The following is a 14,897-nucleotide window of genomic DNA, read 5'->3' on the forward strand; positions in this document are numbered from 1 at the left end:
ACGGTAGAATAGTAGTTCAATATATGGATATGGAATCATTTGGTAATATAAATATTAATCATTTGTAAGCAGAGGATCCTGTTCCGTTAGTCTTACATCTTATACATTTAAGGTATATCCTTTGTTTCTGTTAAAAACTCTCTTTAATGTATTAAATGCACAGTGTGTTATATGTTTACTTTTGTTGGAATTTAGCCCAGTTTTCTTGTTCTGAAATGTTAATAAAATCTATTTTATGTTCAATTCATCCACGTAGGCTGATGACTTACGGTGTGTGATGAAAATACCTTGTGTTACCATCCTGCTACAGTAAATTTGTCATTACAAATTAATATATATTTTCCATTTATGAAGAAGTCAGAATCGGTCAGTGGTGAAATAGAGGAGACTGAGTCGAAGGTTCGGGTACCGACCCCACACCTCTGGTAGCGGGAGACACCCTCTTTTGTAAGAGTGGACTCGCCCCTCCCAAATGAGGGTGCCCCAAAGTTAATCTGTCCCATGAGTGATTTAAACCTTAAAGTGCAGGTCGGTGGTGATTGGCCCTTCGCAGATTTGGGCTGCGGGAAGAGCCCCACTCAGAGGACGAGGGGGTAATATTTCAGTGCGAGTGGAGAGGATACACTGGTCATTGAAGGAATAATTATTTAAGATCTTCTTTCTTGTGAATATCATGCTACTTTGGTGCTTGTTATGATTTTATTTGTACCTGTTATATAGGTGGCAGTTTTATGCATCTATAAGTTTCTGCTTGGATGACGAATACACAGAAATATACAAAATAAAGCAAAACAGACCTATGACCATTTCACGATGAACTTTGATTACAACTGCTGTGCGTCTGAGCACCATAGAGCGGTCCTGCGCAAACCAGACTTGCGATCCCTTTAAGCTAGCGGCGAACCATAAACAATCACAGACATTATGTGTTAAGAGGTTCCTCTGGGTGTTATCCCCTCGACACATGTTGTTGTGTTATATATCATTGGGGATATCCATTACAACTCTTAACCCTTGACAACATGGTGCCCTGACGGTATAAAGCTAGCACTCATTCCATGTCTTGTGTGTGTCAGAATATGATCTTGGCGCTATACAGGGGTTAATTAAAGGGGCCGGGTAACTTTTTGGCAATTTTCCGTTTAAATCATGATAAAAAATATAAACTTTTTTTTTTTTTTTTTTTTTTTTTTTTTTATACCAAGATGCCTGTTGGGTAAGGTTAGACCAAAATGATTAGATTGTTATTTGCAAATAAGCGAGATGACGTGTGTTACACAGAGATGGTTAGATGTACAGATGTGTAAAGCGATTTTATGGGTGAAGTAACATTAGGGGTTTCCTGTAAAGGGCGCTGTTAAGGAGAGAACGTGGCACAGAAACCTCATATCTTAAAGATCTAACTATTTTCTCATCGGGGAGTTGCTGCAGTTTTATAATCTATGGGCTGTTTGACGGAGGTTTATAGCTGTGGGACATAAACATTTAACCATAGCTGTTATCTATTCACAGAACCTTTGTGGTGTCTGTAAAAGGTGTCGGCAGTGTTGACTATGGACATTAAGCCACACACGCTTTAAACTTAGTCAGGGTGTTGGATTTATTGAATAGCTTGTAACAGATGGTAATGAAGGTGCTCACGTATGACACCAGTCAGGCAGTAGGACAGACTTATACAGTTTATGTATTTAACACTATTCTATATGTACAATACACAGGTGTTAAGCTTATGTTGTGGGCAGACTCTGTTTACCGCCTCACGTCACGGACAGAATGCGGACAGGCGGGTATAGAGGCGCAGCTACAATAATACGTATCCTTTCTCCTCATAGTAAAAGGCACAAACCCAAACTTTCGAGTTTGCACCTTTTACAATGAGGTGAAAGCATCGTGGGGATGGCCGGACTCTGCCCCACTTCCTGCACCACTAGATCTCCGGGGATTATATCAGAGATGGAGCGTAGAGCTCCACATCAACGTTATCTACATCCTGGGCTGTTACTGAAGCCTCTGAGTCTAATGATGTGGACCAATGGGTACACACATTTTGTGAGCCTATCCATTCACTAGGAGCCTGTCACATTATTATTATGTTAGATTTGTATGGCACAGCAGTGCTCCGCAGCACCGTACCATGAGGAAAACGGGGACAAACCTAAAACAGGGATATACGAGGTAGGCAAAATAAATGCAGACATTAAAACAAAGGGTATGGAGAACCCTGCTCATTAGAGATCTTACATTCTAAGTGGGAGAGGGCACAACTGTAATGAGAGGAGCGAATGTGGCTCAGAGGGGAGATTTGGACAGTTGTGAGGGTGCATTAGTGTGAGTAATGTTTAAAAAGGATGAGGTCACCTCTAATAAAGAGATGGGTTTTCAGAGAGCTTCTAAAGATTTGAAGACTGTGGGACAGTCTGATTGAGCGTGGTAGGGAATTCCATAAGTGGGGAGCCGCACAGGAGAAGTCTTATAGGCGGGAGTGAGAGGTGGTTACCAGAGACGAGACAAGGCGCAGGTCAGAGGTAGATATAAGAGGGTGGGGGGAACAGTATTGTGATATGAGATTTGAGATGTATGAAGGGGTGTTGTTGTTGAGGGCTTTGTAGGTCAGGGTGAGTAATTTGTATTTGATTCTGGAGGACACATGGAGCCAGTGTAGGGATTTGCAGAATGGTGCAGCAGATTTGGAGCGTGAGAGAGGAAGATCAGTCTTGCAGCAGCATTTAGGATGGATTGAAGTGTGAATATATGGGTGTCAGGAGTCCCAGACAGTAGGAGGTTGCAGTAGTCAAGACGGGAGATGATGAGAGAATGGATAAGAGTAATACACAAGTTCCTAGTAAACAGACGGGCTGTACTGTACATAGATGAACCCCACATAATGTAGGTGACATGTACACTTTTTAGCCAAAATGTGAGCATAACATTTACCGCAGTTACTCACCAGTCTACGCTATTAATAATTATAACGGATACCTGTCTCATTTGGGATATCCTAGGCCAGTGCTCTTATACCCGTATGCGTAGTAGTAAAAACTGACATTAATATTCTTATACTCTCTGGGAACGTTTACATATTTTAACTGCGGCAAAATCCAATTTCTTACAATTGCAACGTCTGTCCTCTGTAGTTTTCCCTTTAAAAAGACGGGCTGACGCAGCGGAGGTGAGACCGGAGAGTGAGAGATTTGAGTGAGTGTCTGTAATGAGTATCAGTATTGTCCATCGTCTGCCCAGAACGGCCATTAGAAAACTGCCACCTATGAAATCCAGACTTCGTGGCAGGTAGTTAAGATGCACATATAGTATTACCTACAGACTTATCACCAGCACATGCAGCTTGTATCCTGTTTTAAACGGTTGATATTACACCCTAGCTGTTGGAACATTAAACTATGTGAAAGGCTTGTTCCGGGGCTACAATAAACAAGGATTAACCAGGGACCAGGAGACCTATCAATGTTGCTATGTAACCAGAGTTACCTGAGGACACGTCAGGTCTGGGAATATGCGGTAGGAAACTATACAGGGCTCTGTGTCTATCCCTCAGCCCGTCTTTCAGTATTTACACATTCAATTGATTCGCAGCAAAGCAAAGAGGCTTCCAGGTCCTTCATCTTCTCTCTCTAAAGCCATTGTGTGTAACGTCTGTGTTTAGCACAGAGATTAATGATCCCTATCTTGTTCTCTATTTCTGCATCGTTCTATGCAAAATTACTCAATCTGAAATACCGGAAATACTGTACCGCTGGTGTGTAGAACGTAGTATTAAAGGGTAAGTTCACTCAAAAATCACCCATTGAAAACTCAGAAACACACTTGCCATTTGACAGATAAGTTCTAAATATGCCCAATTAACTGTGTTTTCCAACTCCAGCCCGAGCAGAATAAATATTATTATCAAGTTACCATGTTAAATGTGCAAGTCTTTACTGTGGTCAGGGAATGACTTGAGTCATATGGAAGAACTTTTAGAAACTCAAACTTTTTCTGATTATTATTATTATTTTAATGTGGGGAATGAATTTTTGTGCTAGCACCCTGCCCCCCTACCGCTATGTCACGCTTAGCTACTGCCAGGCTGCTCCTAAAGACATTCTGGGTTATTCCCCTATTATAGACATGGCATATGGTTAGTCCTCGCCCCAGTCCCTGCATTGCTTTGAGATATCCAGAAATGTCCCTGTTTCAAAATATATCCCAACTGCACAGTACAGTTCTTCATATTCTGTATACTGGAAGCAATTCTCACTTTCTCTTCTTATCCACTAAGTTTTATATATTAAAGATGAACTGTAACAAACACATGTGAAGTTTAGCTTTGGATCCAGTTCAGTTGGAATTTAGACTGTAAGCTCCATTGGGGCAGGGACTGGTGTGAGTGAGTCCTCTGTACAGCGCAGCGGTATTAGTGGCGCTATATAAATAAATGGTGATGATAGCAGAGATACACAAAATATGTGTAATGATTACAAAATACAGGTCTGTGTGTGTTATAGCCATCAGAAATTAAATGGGTCAATCAAAGTGTGTTTTAACCTCTATTTATCTAAAATTACATTTTGCATATTTTATATATTTTTCCCTGTCTGTCACGAGGTCACATACAGAGGAAGCTGAGAGAAAGGTATATTTACAGTGGATTTAATAAGTCTGCACACCCTTATTGAAACTGCAGGTGTTTGTGATGTAAATAATGGAATCAAAATAAATCATGTCGCACCTTTTTCCACCTTTAATGCAGCTAATATAATGCAATATTCCGTGGGGCCAAGTTCACCCCCCCCCCCCCCTGCCACTAGCAACAGGGTTCAAGGTGTTACACCCCTCCAGGAACATCTATATTTGGGGTTAATCACAATGCAACCAGGGTATTTTATTATTTGTTTTATTTTATTTTCACTTCTTTTTCCTAAAACGCGTCTAGTTGTTGTGCACTGGAATTGTGGTGGTTGTAAGGTGACATTAAAGGTGTGAAAAGGGTCTGACGTGATGTATATTGATTTCAGGCTGCACCTGCGGATCCGATAAGGGCGTGTAGTCTTATATCAGCTGTAGGTATTGTAAAGAAGCAGTGAGCTCTACGCACAGGGATCCCAATCAATACACACAGAGGAAACTAAACGTTACATTTTATTGGTATCATACTGATTAGAGGACAGGAGTGCCGCATTTTATGAGCATAACGTAGGATGTTTTATGGAGGCAGGATCCATTATGTAATGTAAATGCCGATACGTGCCATATATTGCGTCAAACTGCACTGCTCATGCCCAGGAACGTACTGTACACCAGTGAACACGAGTGTGTGACGGAATGGGCGTATGTACGTAGTCAGTGTACAGTAAGGGCGTATGTACGTAGTCAGTGTACAGTAAGGGCGTATGTACGTAGTCAGTGTACAGTAAAGGCGTGTGTACGTAGTCAGTGTACAGTAAGGGCGTATGTACGTAGTCAGTGTACAGTAAGGGCGTATGTACGTAGTCAGTGTACAGTAAGGGGGCGTATGTATGTAGTCAGTGTACAGTAAGGGGGCGTATGTACGTAGTCAGTGTACAGTAAGGGCGTATGTACGTAGTCAGTGTACAGTAAGGGCGTATGTACGTAGTCAGTGTACAGTAAGGGCGTATGCACGTAGTCAGTGTACAGTAAGGGCGTATGTACGTAGTCAGTGTACAGTAAGGGCGTATGTACGTAGTCAGTGTACAGTAAGGGCGTATGTATGTAGTCAGTGTACAGTAAGGGCGTATGTACGTAGTCAGTGTACAGTAAGGGCGTATGTACGTAGTCAGTGTACAGTAAGGGCGTATGTACGTAGTCAGTGTACAGTAAGGGGGCGTATGTACGTAGTCAGTGTACAGTAAGGACGTATGTACGTAGTCAGTGTACAGTAAGGGGGCGTATGTACGTAGTCAGTGTACAGTAAGGGCGTATGCACGTAGTCAGTGTACAGTAAGGGCGTATGTACGTAGTCAGTGTACAGTAAGGGGGCGTATGTACGTAGTCAGTGTACAGTAAGGGCGTATGTACGTAGTCAGTGTACAGTAAGGGCGTATGTACGTAGTCAGTGTACAGTAAGGGGGCGTATGTACGTAGTCAGTGTACAGTAAGGGCGTATGTACGTAGTCAGTGTACAGTAAGGGGGCGTATGTAGGTAGTCAGTGTACAGTAAGGGCGTATGTAGGTAGTCAGTGTACAGTAAGGGCGTATGTACGTAGTCAGTGTACAGTAAGGGCGTATGTACGTAGTCAGTGTACAGTAAGGGCGTATGCACGTAGTCAGTGTACAGTAAGGGCGTATGTACGTAGTCAGTGTACAGTAAGGGGGCGTATTTACGTAGTCAGTGTACAGTAAGGGCGTATGTAGGTAGTCAGTGTACAGTAAGGGGGCGTATGTAGGTAGTCAGTGTACAGTAAGGGGGCGTATGTACGTAGTCAGTGAACAGTAAGGGGGGCGTATGCACGTAGTCAGTGTACAGTAAGGGGGCGTATGTAGGTAGTCAGTGTACAGTAAGGGGGCGTATGTAGGTAGTCAGCGTACAGTAAGGGGGCGTATGTAGGTAGTCAGTGTACAGTAAGGGGGCGTATGTACGTAGTCAGTGTACAGTAAGGGCGTATGTAGGTAGTCAGTGTACAGTAAGGAGGGCGTATGTACGTAGTCAGTGTACAGTAAGGGCGTATGCACGTAGTCAGTGTACAGTAAGGGCGTATGTACGTAGTCAGTGTACAGTAAAGGCGTATGTACGTAGTCAGTGTACAGTAAGGGCGTATGTACGTAGTCAGTGTACAGTAAGGGCGTATGTACGTAGTCAGTGTACAGTAAGGGCGTATGTACGTAGTCAGTGTACAGTAAGGGAGTTCCAAGCTGGAGCGCACGCAGCAGCGTTGATTCAAGCTCTGGCCGCCTCTAACGTACGTGTTATTCTGCCGTATCTCTTGTGGTCCAGCTACAGGTCAGGTGTAAGTGCTGATTACTAGTGATGACGGCTGTGTATACAGCTAGAACATGTGGAGCAACTGTAATAATGTATTTTATGTACAGTAGACTTTAATAAAATCCTGATTAATGTATTTCATGGGGGGGGGGGGGATGAAGGAAAACATAATTTTTATTAATGGTTATATTATTACCAGGTTACAATAATCGAGTATTTTTTTTCCCTCTGCGTTCTGTTGAACTTTATATGCTATGGGCCTGATTCATTAAGGAAGGTAAAGCAAAAAAAAAAATAGTAACTTTGCACCTTGGCAAAACATTGGAGGGGGAGGTAAATTTAAAATGTGGGGACAGATTTATAGTTGGGGTAGGACATGTCCTAGATCAACTTATGTTGCTATCAACTATGTGTGTGCTACATGAAAAACAACCAGTATTTATCTTATGTGCAAAATAATCAACTAATTTGCGCCCCTTGCGTTGTAACATGGTTTAGTCCAGAAAACTTACTCAGAGAATCAGGCCGTTGATGTGCTTGTGCAGAATAGTTATTAATTAATTGTATTTTCTAACATGGAAATATTCACATATCATAATATTTATTATTATTATTATTATTATCTGTTAAATATAGAATCTGTTCATTCTTTTGATCATGTAACAATAAAACGTTCTCTCTCTTCGTCCACAGAACAAGAACACGTTCATGAGAGCATTTCTGTCGCATCCTGCAAGTCTATCATTCTTCCTGTTCATCAGATCTGGGCTCAGGCGGGTAAGACTATAAACACTTGTACAATATAATAATATAACAAGATATCTATCAGACACCTTTCTGCAGATATTCTCATGAACAGAACAGGGCATCGTAATGTTATCGACTGATACAAAGTTCTTGGATCCTGTTGCACGGTAGAGAATCTGTCACAGTCAGAAGAAGCAGGATCCTTCCTTTGTGCAATCAGTCAGGCGTTTAGCAAAATCAAATATCTCTCATTCCTCATTTGCAAGGTAAATAAACATGGTATTTCTGAGTAACAGAGAAAACTGGTTATTGCATATTTTTTATATGACAGAGGAATCCTGACCGGTGAAATACAGTTTCAGAAAAATGATATGTTGGATTTCTATAAAAAAACAAAACAAAAAAAAACTACAACTCTCTTCCATCAGGTTACTATGAAAATATTCTGTGATCTACAGTAGACACCACAATAAGTTACGTCTAGCGGACAATGCAAGCATTTTGTATAGCTCCAATAAACCTGTTCTTTGTATAATAATAATATTACCGAGAATTGTGCACAGAACAAATTGTGCTCTGTAAACGGGACGAGAGAAGTGGTACTGTGCAGTGTTACACAGAATTACACCAAATACAGATATATAATTCAGTAAACAGGACGAGAGAAGTGGTACTGTGCAGTGTTACACAGAATTACACCAAATACAGATATATAATTCAGTAAACAGAATGAGAGAAGTGGTACTGTGCAGTGTTACACATAATTACACCAAATACAGATATATAATTCAGTAAACAGAATGAGAGAAGTGGTACTGTGCAGTGTTACACAGAATTACACCAAATACAGATATATAATTCAGTAAACAGGACAAGAGAAGTGGTACTGTGCAGTGTTACACAGAATTACACCAAATACAGATATATAATTCAGTAACCAGAATGAGAGAAGTGGTACTGTGCAGTGTTACTCTGAATGACACCAAATACAGATATATAATTCAGTAAACCAAATGAGAGAAGTGGTACTGTGCAGTGTTACTCTGAATGACACCAAATACAGATATATAATTCAGTAAACAGGACAAGAGAAGTGGTACTGTGCAGTGTTACACATAATTACACCAAATACAGATATATAATTCAGTAAACAGAATGAGAGAACTGGTACTGTGCAGTGTTACACAGAATGACACCAAATACAGATATATAATTCAGTAAACAGAATGAGAGAAGTGGTACTGTGCAGTGTTACACAGAATGACACCAAATACAGATATATAATTCAGTAAACAGAATGAGAGAAGTGGTACTGTGCAGTGTTACACAGAATGACACCAAATACAGATATATAATTCAGTAAACCAAATGAGAGAAGTGGTACTGTGCAGTGTTACTCTGAATGACACCAAATACAGATATATAATTCAGTAAACAGGACAAGAGAAGTGGTACTGTGCAGTGTTACACAGAATTACTCCAAATACAGATATATAATTCAGTAAACATAATGAGAGAAGTGGTACTTTCCAGTGTTTCACTGAATGACACCAAATACAGGTAAATAATTCAGTAAACAGGACAAGAGAAGTGTTACTGTGCAGTCTTACATAGAATGACACCAAATATTGAGAACAAAAGAAGTGATACAGAATAGCTCTTCATTTTCAGTTGTATTTCACATTCTGTAATATAAGTGGTACTGAGCAGTTGGCCTGTGTTACAATCATTATCTTCTAAGACACAATACTTCAGCTCTGGGTAACATGCATAGAATTCCTGCCCAGGGTCTGATCTTACTTATATTCCAAGTGAATGGTCCTCAGTGGATCTAGTGGTTAGCACTTCTGCCTCACAGCACTGGGGTCATGAGTTCGATTCCCGACCATGGCCTTATCTGTGTAGAGTTTGTATGTTCTCCCTGTGTTTGCGTGGGTTTCCTCCGGGTGCTCCGGTTTCCTCCCACACTCCAAAAACATACTGGTAGGTTAATTGGCTGCTATCAAAATTGACCCTAGTCTCTCCCTCTTTGTCTGTCTGTGTCTGTGTCTGTGTGTGTGTCTATATTAGGGAATTTAGACTGTAAGCTCCAATGGGGCAGGGACTGATGTGAGTGAGTTCTCTGTACAGCGCTGCGGAATTAGTGGCGCTATATAAATAAATGATGATGATGATGATGATGATGATATCTTCACACCAGTTTGTTTGTTTTTTTTTCCCTGGGAGGGAATAATTAGGGCACACTAGGTGGTAAACGGACTAAATTGCCCCCATATCCAAACATGAATATGTAATATGTTTTCAAAGCGGGGGGGGGGGGGGCTAAGAAGCTGCATCCACCATTAGTAACGATCTGCCTGCATTATTAAAGAGGGTTCCTGTATCTGGGTTTTTTTTTATAATATGATATAGAAAATGTTCTCTCAGATTAAATCAGGGTGCAGGACATCATTTTATGTCCAGATTCTACAATTTTGAATTGCATTTTATTTTATATATTTATCATCATCACCATTTATTTATATAGCGCCACTGATTCTGCAGCGCTGTACAGAGAACTCATTCACATCAGTCCCTGCCCCATTGGAGCTTACAGTCTAAATTCTCTAACACAAACAGCCTAAGGAGAATATAATAGCAGCCACCTACCAGTATGTTTTTGGAGTGTGGGTGTCTGGGCTGCCTTCATTTTTTTTTTTCACTTTTAAAATGTTCCTAATACATTTTCCACATCTAGTTTATAGTACATTAGGGGGGTTCAATTCCCGTGTTCTAAAGAACAGCGCAGGCTGCGCACTATAACCGTTACTACGGTGGTAATCTCAGCGATGATTTGTCTTCCTCACAGCTCTGTGAGCCGCAAGCAAAAATAGTAGTAACGTTAATTGTGCCCCAGATTGTGTCGCGAGCAGTGGCGGATCCAGGGGGGGGCAATCTGGGGAATCGCCCCCCCCCCCCCCCCCCCCCCCTTAGCAGGGGCTTGCTGCTGACGGCTGCACACCGTGCAGGTCCGTTCGGCATTGACAGTGTGCTGCCCGACTGCTCTGATTGTGTTTTAAACACAATCAGAGCAGCCGGGCAGCACACTGTCACTGCCGAGCGGACCTGCACATACTGTGCAGCCGCCGGCAGCCTTAGAAATTAGAAAGGGGGCGGGGCCTAAATCCCCCCCCCCCTAAAATCGCCCTGGGTAGAGCAGTTGCCTAGATCCGCCCCTGGTCGCGAGCGCTGTGTTGTGTAGAAAATTCTCTCCATGGGGCACATTTATCAATGTTCGCATAAAGTGAAAAATAGTTTTCAATCCTTATCGCATTGATAAGGATTGAATTATTTCTCAAATTTATGAAGAGCCCAACATAAACTGCTGCTTCTGTGATTAAAAAAAACCCATACTTCCTACGCCTTTTCGTAATGCGCTGTCTCCGGATCTCCTCCTTGTCTTCTTCATTCCTCTTCATACTGCAATTGCGCATGTGCAGTTCAAAGACAGGGACAGGGAGGGATCATGTGATCCCTCCACGCATGCGCTGTCTAGCTCTGCTCTTCGGAGCAGAGCTGACAGCACTGAAATTTCTCAATACCGATAATGTATACCAGCTTCAGCTGGCGTACATTAGCATAACAAGTTACCAAAAAAAGTCACCGTACTATTGAATGGTGACTGCTCCCAAAAACGAAACAGAATGCAAAGCAGCAGATATCCTAATATCTGCTGCGATGCACCGTTCATAAATATGCAGCACACTCCAACTCGCGTTGGAGATACGGAAAGAGAGTGAAAGTTTGCTAGCACCACTTCATAAATATGCCCCTATGTGTTTTGCTTCCGGTCGCTTGCGGAATTCATATTGGGTTCACTTTGCTCTATTTTCGGCCAGTGCTCAGGCTACGTGATATCCCGGACATAGGATCCAAGATGGGGCGCACACCTCCTCCTGGCGTTGCTGTTTGTCTGACCGTTAAACGATGTTGTCACCGATGGCATAAAAACTGTCCCCCGCTGTCTGGACCAGCTCATTAACCCTTTCTGCAGAGCAGACTGATGCTGCCTCATTAACAGTGTGAAGATTCTGAAAGTATTTTTATTGAGAAGGTTGGACTCCGCCGCACTAGTAACTACTATTTTTATTAGATCCTTCTTCCCCTGTTATTAGTATTGCTTTTATATCTGTAATATTATTGGGGAGGTGCTATTTTTATGACTTGTTTAGACCAAACGTTTATATGAAGATAAAGACGTCATTTATGATGGATTCACAGTCTTATTGATTCAAATCTAACATTTATTTAAATTCTTGAGAAAAAAACCCCTATAAAACCCTATAAAAAACCCTATAATCATTGCTACTAATACAGGATTTTCCAGCGATTTTATATAAAATCAAACTCATTAGACAGAAAAAAAAATCTAATAATTAGTGATAAGAAATTTTCTAATAGTGGTTTAAACTATACCGTGGTTGGTGCGATGTGTGGATTCCACTATGTGTGACATATTGCAGCAGTGATAGTATTAGTGGGAATCCCTACTTCATGCCCAGACAACTGGACCCCTCATACCACCTAAACCACCTGTCATTGCTGTTACACCGCTCAGGAATCGAGGATGATTATAATGGAAGTTTTCCACCTTCTTCATCCATAGACGTACTGATACCTGGAGGCTGAGTTCCTGTGTACAAGTTTCTGCACGTGATGTGGATTACTTTATCTTATTGTTATATCGTTGGGGTTCTGAGTTTCTTGTGTTGGAATTATTTCCTCTTCCACCCTGTGGGGATGATGCCATTCTGGGCTCTGAGTCTGAGTCACTGGAGAGGATTGTCTGCTCCTCCATAAAGGGCAGGTCTGGTTCTACCAGTCACAGGAGCTTCACCGAATGATCTGAGGATGGTGCTAGACTGAAGCTTATCTGATATGGTGAGAGCACTTCACATAGCTTCAGGAGCCGTCCTCTTACACAGCACTGTACTCTGCAATCTCCCTATATAACCTGTTTGCTCAAGTGGAGCTGTGAAGTGTGCACATAAATGATTGGAACTTCTATGTTATTATACACTGTTTCTTTATCCCAGCAGTTCTTTTTCTTAGGTAACCTACTAAGTTGTTATGCTTAGTTATTTTGTTACACATCGTTGTTATACTTCGTCATTTTGTTATACTTCGTTGTTATACTTTGTTATACTGTTTTACTTAGTTGTAAAACTTGGTAATATTGTTATACTTAGTTGTTATACTTAGTTATTTTGTTATACGTTGTTTGTTATACTTCGTTATATTGATATACTTCATTATATTGTTATTCTTTGTTGTTAGACTTATTTTGTTATACTACGTTGCTAGTATGTTATTTTGTTATACTTCATTGTTACACTTATTTTGTTATACTTAGTTATATTGCTATACTTCATTGTTATACTAAGTTATTTTGTTATACTTGGTTTTATTATTATACCTAGTTATATTGTTATACTTAGTTATATTGCTATACTTCATTGTTATACTAAGTTATTTTGTTATACTTCGTTATATTATTATACCTAGTTATATTGTTATACTTTGTTATATTGTTATACTTCGTTATATTTAGTTATATTGTTATACCTAGTTATATTGTTATACCTCATTGTTATACTTAGTTATATTGTTATACTTGGTTATATTGTTATACCTCATTGTTATACTTGGTTATATTGTTATACTTGGTTATATTGTTATACCTCATTGTTATACTTAGTTATATTGTTATACTTGGTTATATTGTTATACCTCATTGTTATACTTAGTTATATTGTTATACTTGGTTATATTGTTATACCTCATTGTTATACTTAGTTATATTGTTATACTTGGTTATATTGTTATACCTCATTGTTATACTTAGTTATATTGTTATACTTGGTTATATTGTTATACCTCATTGTTATACTTAGTTATATTGTTATACTTCGTTGCTATACTTTTTGTGCTTTTGCTCAGATTCTCCTCTTCTTTGCTATGTTGGTGTAAGGTGATGTGTTTAACCTTCTCCATGCTCAACTGCAGTGATCTTTGTATTCATAAGTGTATGTGTAATATATAACCGTATGCATAGCATGGCTGTCTCACAACACAGGTTCCCTATGTGTGTGGAGTTTGTATGTTCTCCCCATGTTTGCGTGAGTTTCCTATCACACTCCAAAGACATACTGGCAGCTTAATTGGCTTCTGACAAAATTCACGTGTGTGTGTCTGTAAGTGCTGTGTGATATGCACTCTATAAAGGACTGTTATCTTATATTATTAACTTGCTTATTCTTTGTCACATGACCTGCACCCTATCCTGTACTCTGAGAGGTTTTATGTGTGCCAGTTTGTGCGTAACGGCAGCTGGTATGGAACTACAAGTTCCAGCATGCCCTACCAGCCTCTTGATGCGTGCGTTTTTAGCGTGTGACATAAGTGGATCTTACAGAAGAAGAAGCCGCATTTTAGGAACAGAGATTCCACTCCAGAGTCCCAAACCTGTTTTGTTTGTCTCTTTAGAACCCTATGAACCCTGCCATCACTCTTATTAGTTTCCTCATTGAATGACTCTGCTGTAATCATACCTTTCTGTGCCTTATCTCTGACATTTCACAATATGCCACATCCTGTCATTCCTCGTACCCCTCTTCTGTCACCTGCATAATGATGTCTCTCCCCCACAGGCGCCAAAAGGGCTGTAACCGTGGTAACCATTGTCACTAGTAACTAGGAGAATGATAGAAGCGGAGGTTAGAACACCTGTGATTGCTCAGTTGCCTGTGCACCACTGTTCCCCAATCATTATAGATTGTAAGCTCATGAGGATAGCGACCACAGTTGTGAAAGTCTGTGATTTCTATTATATTGTGTAATGTTATTGCTCTAGAAATTATTCTGATAATGTACTTTTACAGGTTTCTTTTGAGTTCATTTCAGACATTAATAATGCTTTTTATTTATGTGTTTTAGTAATACCTATTTTTATTGTGAGTTTTTTTGGTTTGTGTGTTTTTTTTTACTCTTTATATGGCTCATACCTATATCTCGCTGCTCTCGTTTTAGAGGTGTGATACCGGAACGTGCAGTAAATGTTCCAGTATCCGCAGGGTTTTGCTGTTGAAATTGCGGGTCATACTTCCATAGATATGTCATGTATGTGAAAAGAAATGTGTATAGACCACGCTACGTCTTTGTACATTGATGGTAT

At 40.4% G+C, this 14,897-nt stretch overlaps 1 protein-coding gene across 3 annotated transcripts in view; it reads left to right on the forward strand.

The window, feature by feature from the left end:
• LOC142107214 (CMP-N-acetylneuraminate-beta-galactosamide-alpha-2,3-sialyltransferase 4-like) overlaps positions 1-14,897 on the forward strand; it is a 93,503-nt gene that overhangs the window by 56,265 nt on the left and 22,341 nt on the right. For 2 of the 3 annotated variants that reach the window (XM_075190467.1, XM_075190468.1), the window contains one exon: positions 7,631-7,714. In XM_075190467.1, coding sequence (XP_075046568.1) covers positions 7,646-7,714 — 69 coding nt within the window. In that variant the 5' untranslated portion in view covers positions 7,631-7,645. Of the gene's footprint in view, positions 1-7,630; positions 7,715-12,585; positions 12,605-14,897 lie in introns of those variants that run through there. The other variant, XM_075190469.1, reaches the window with a different exon arrangement.

Source organism: Mixophyes fleayi, chromosome 11 (assembly GCF_038048845.1).
Source record: "Mixophyes fleayi isolate aMixFle1 chromosome 11, aMixFle1.hap1, whole genome shotgun sequence".
Lineage (NCBI taxonomy): Eukaryota > Metazoa > Chordata > Amphibia > Anura > Limnodynastidae > Mixophyes > Mixophyes fleayi.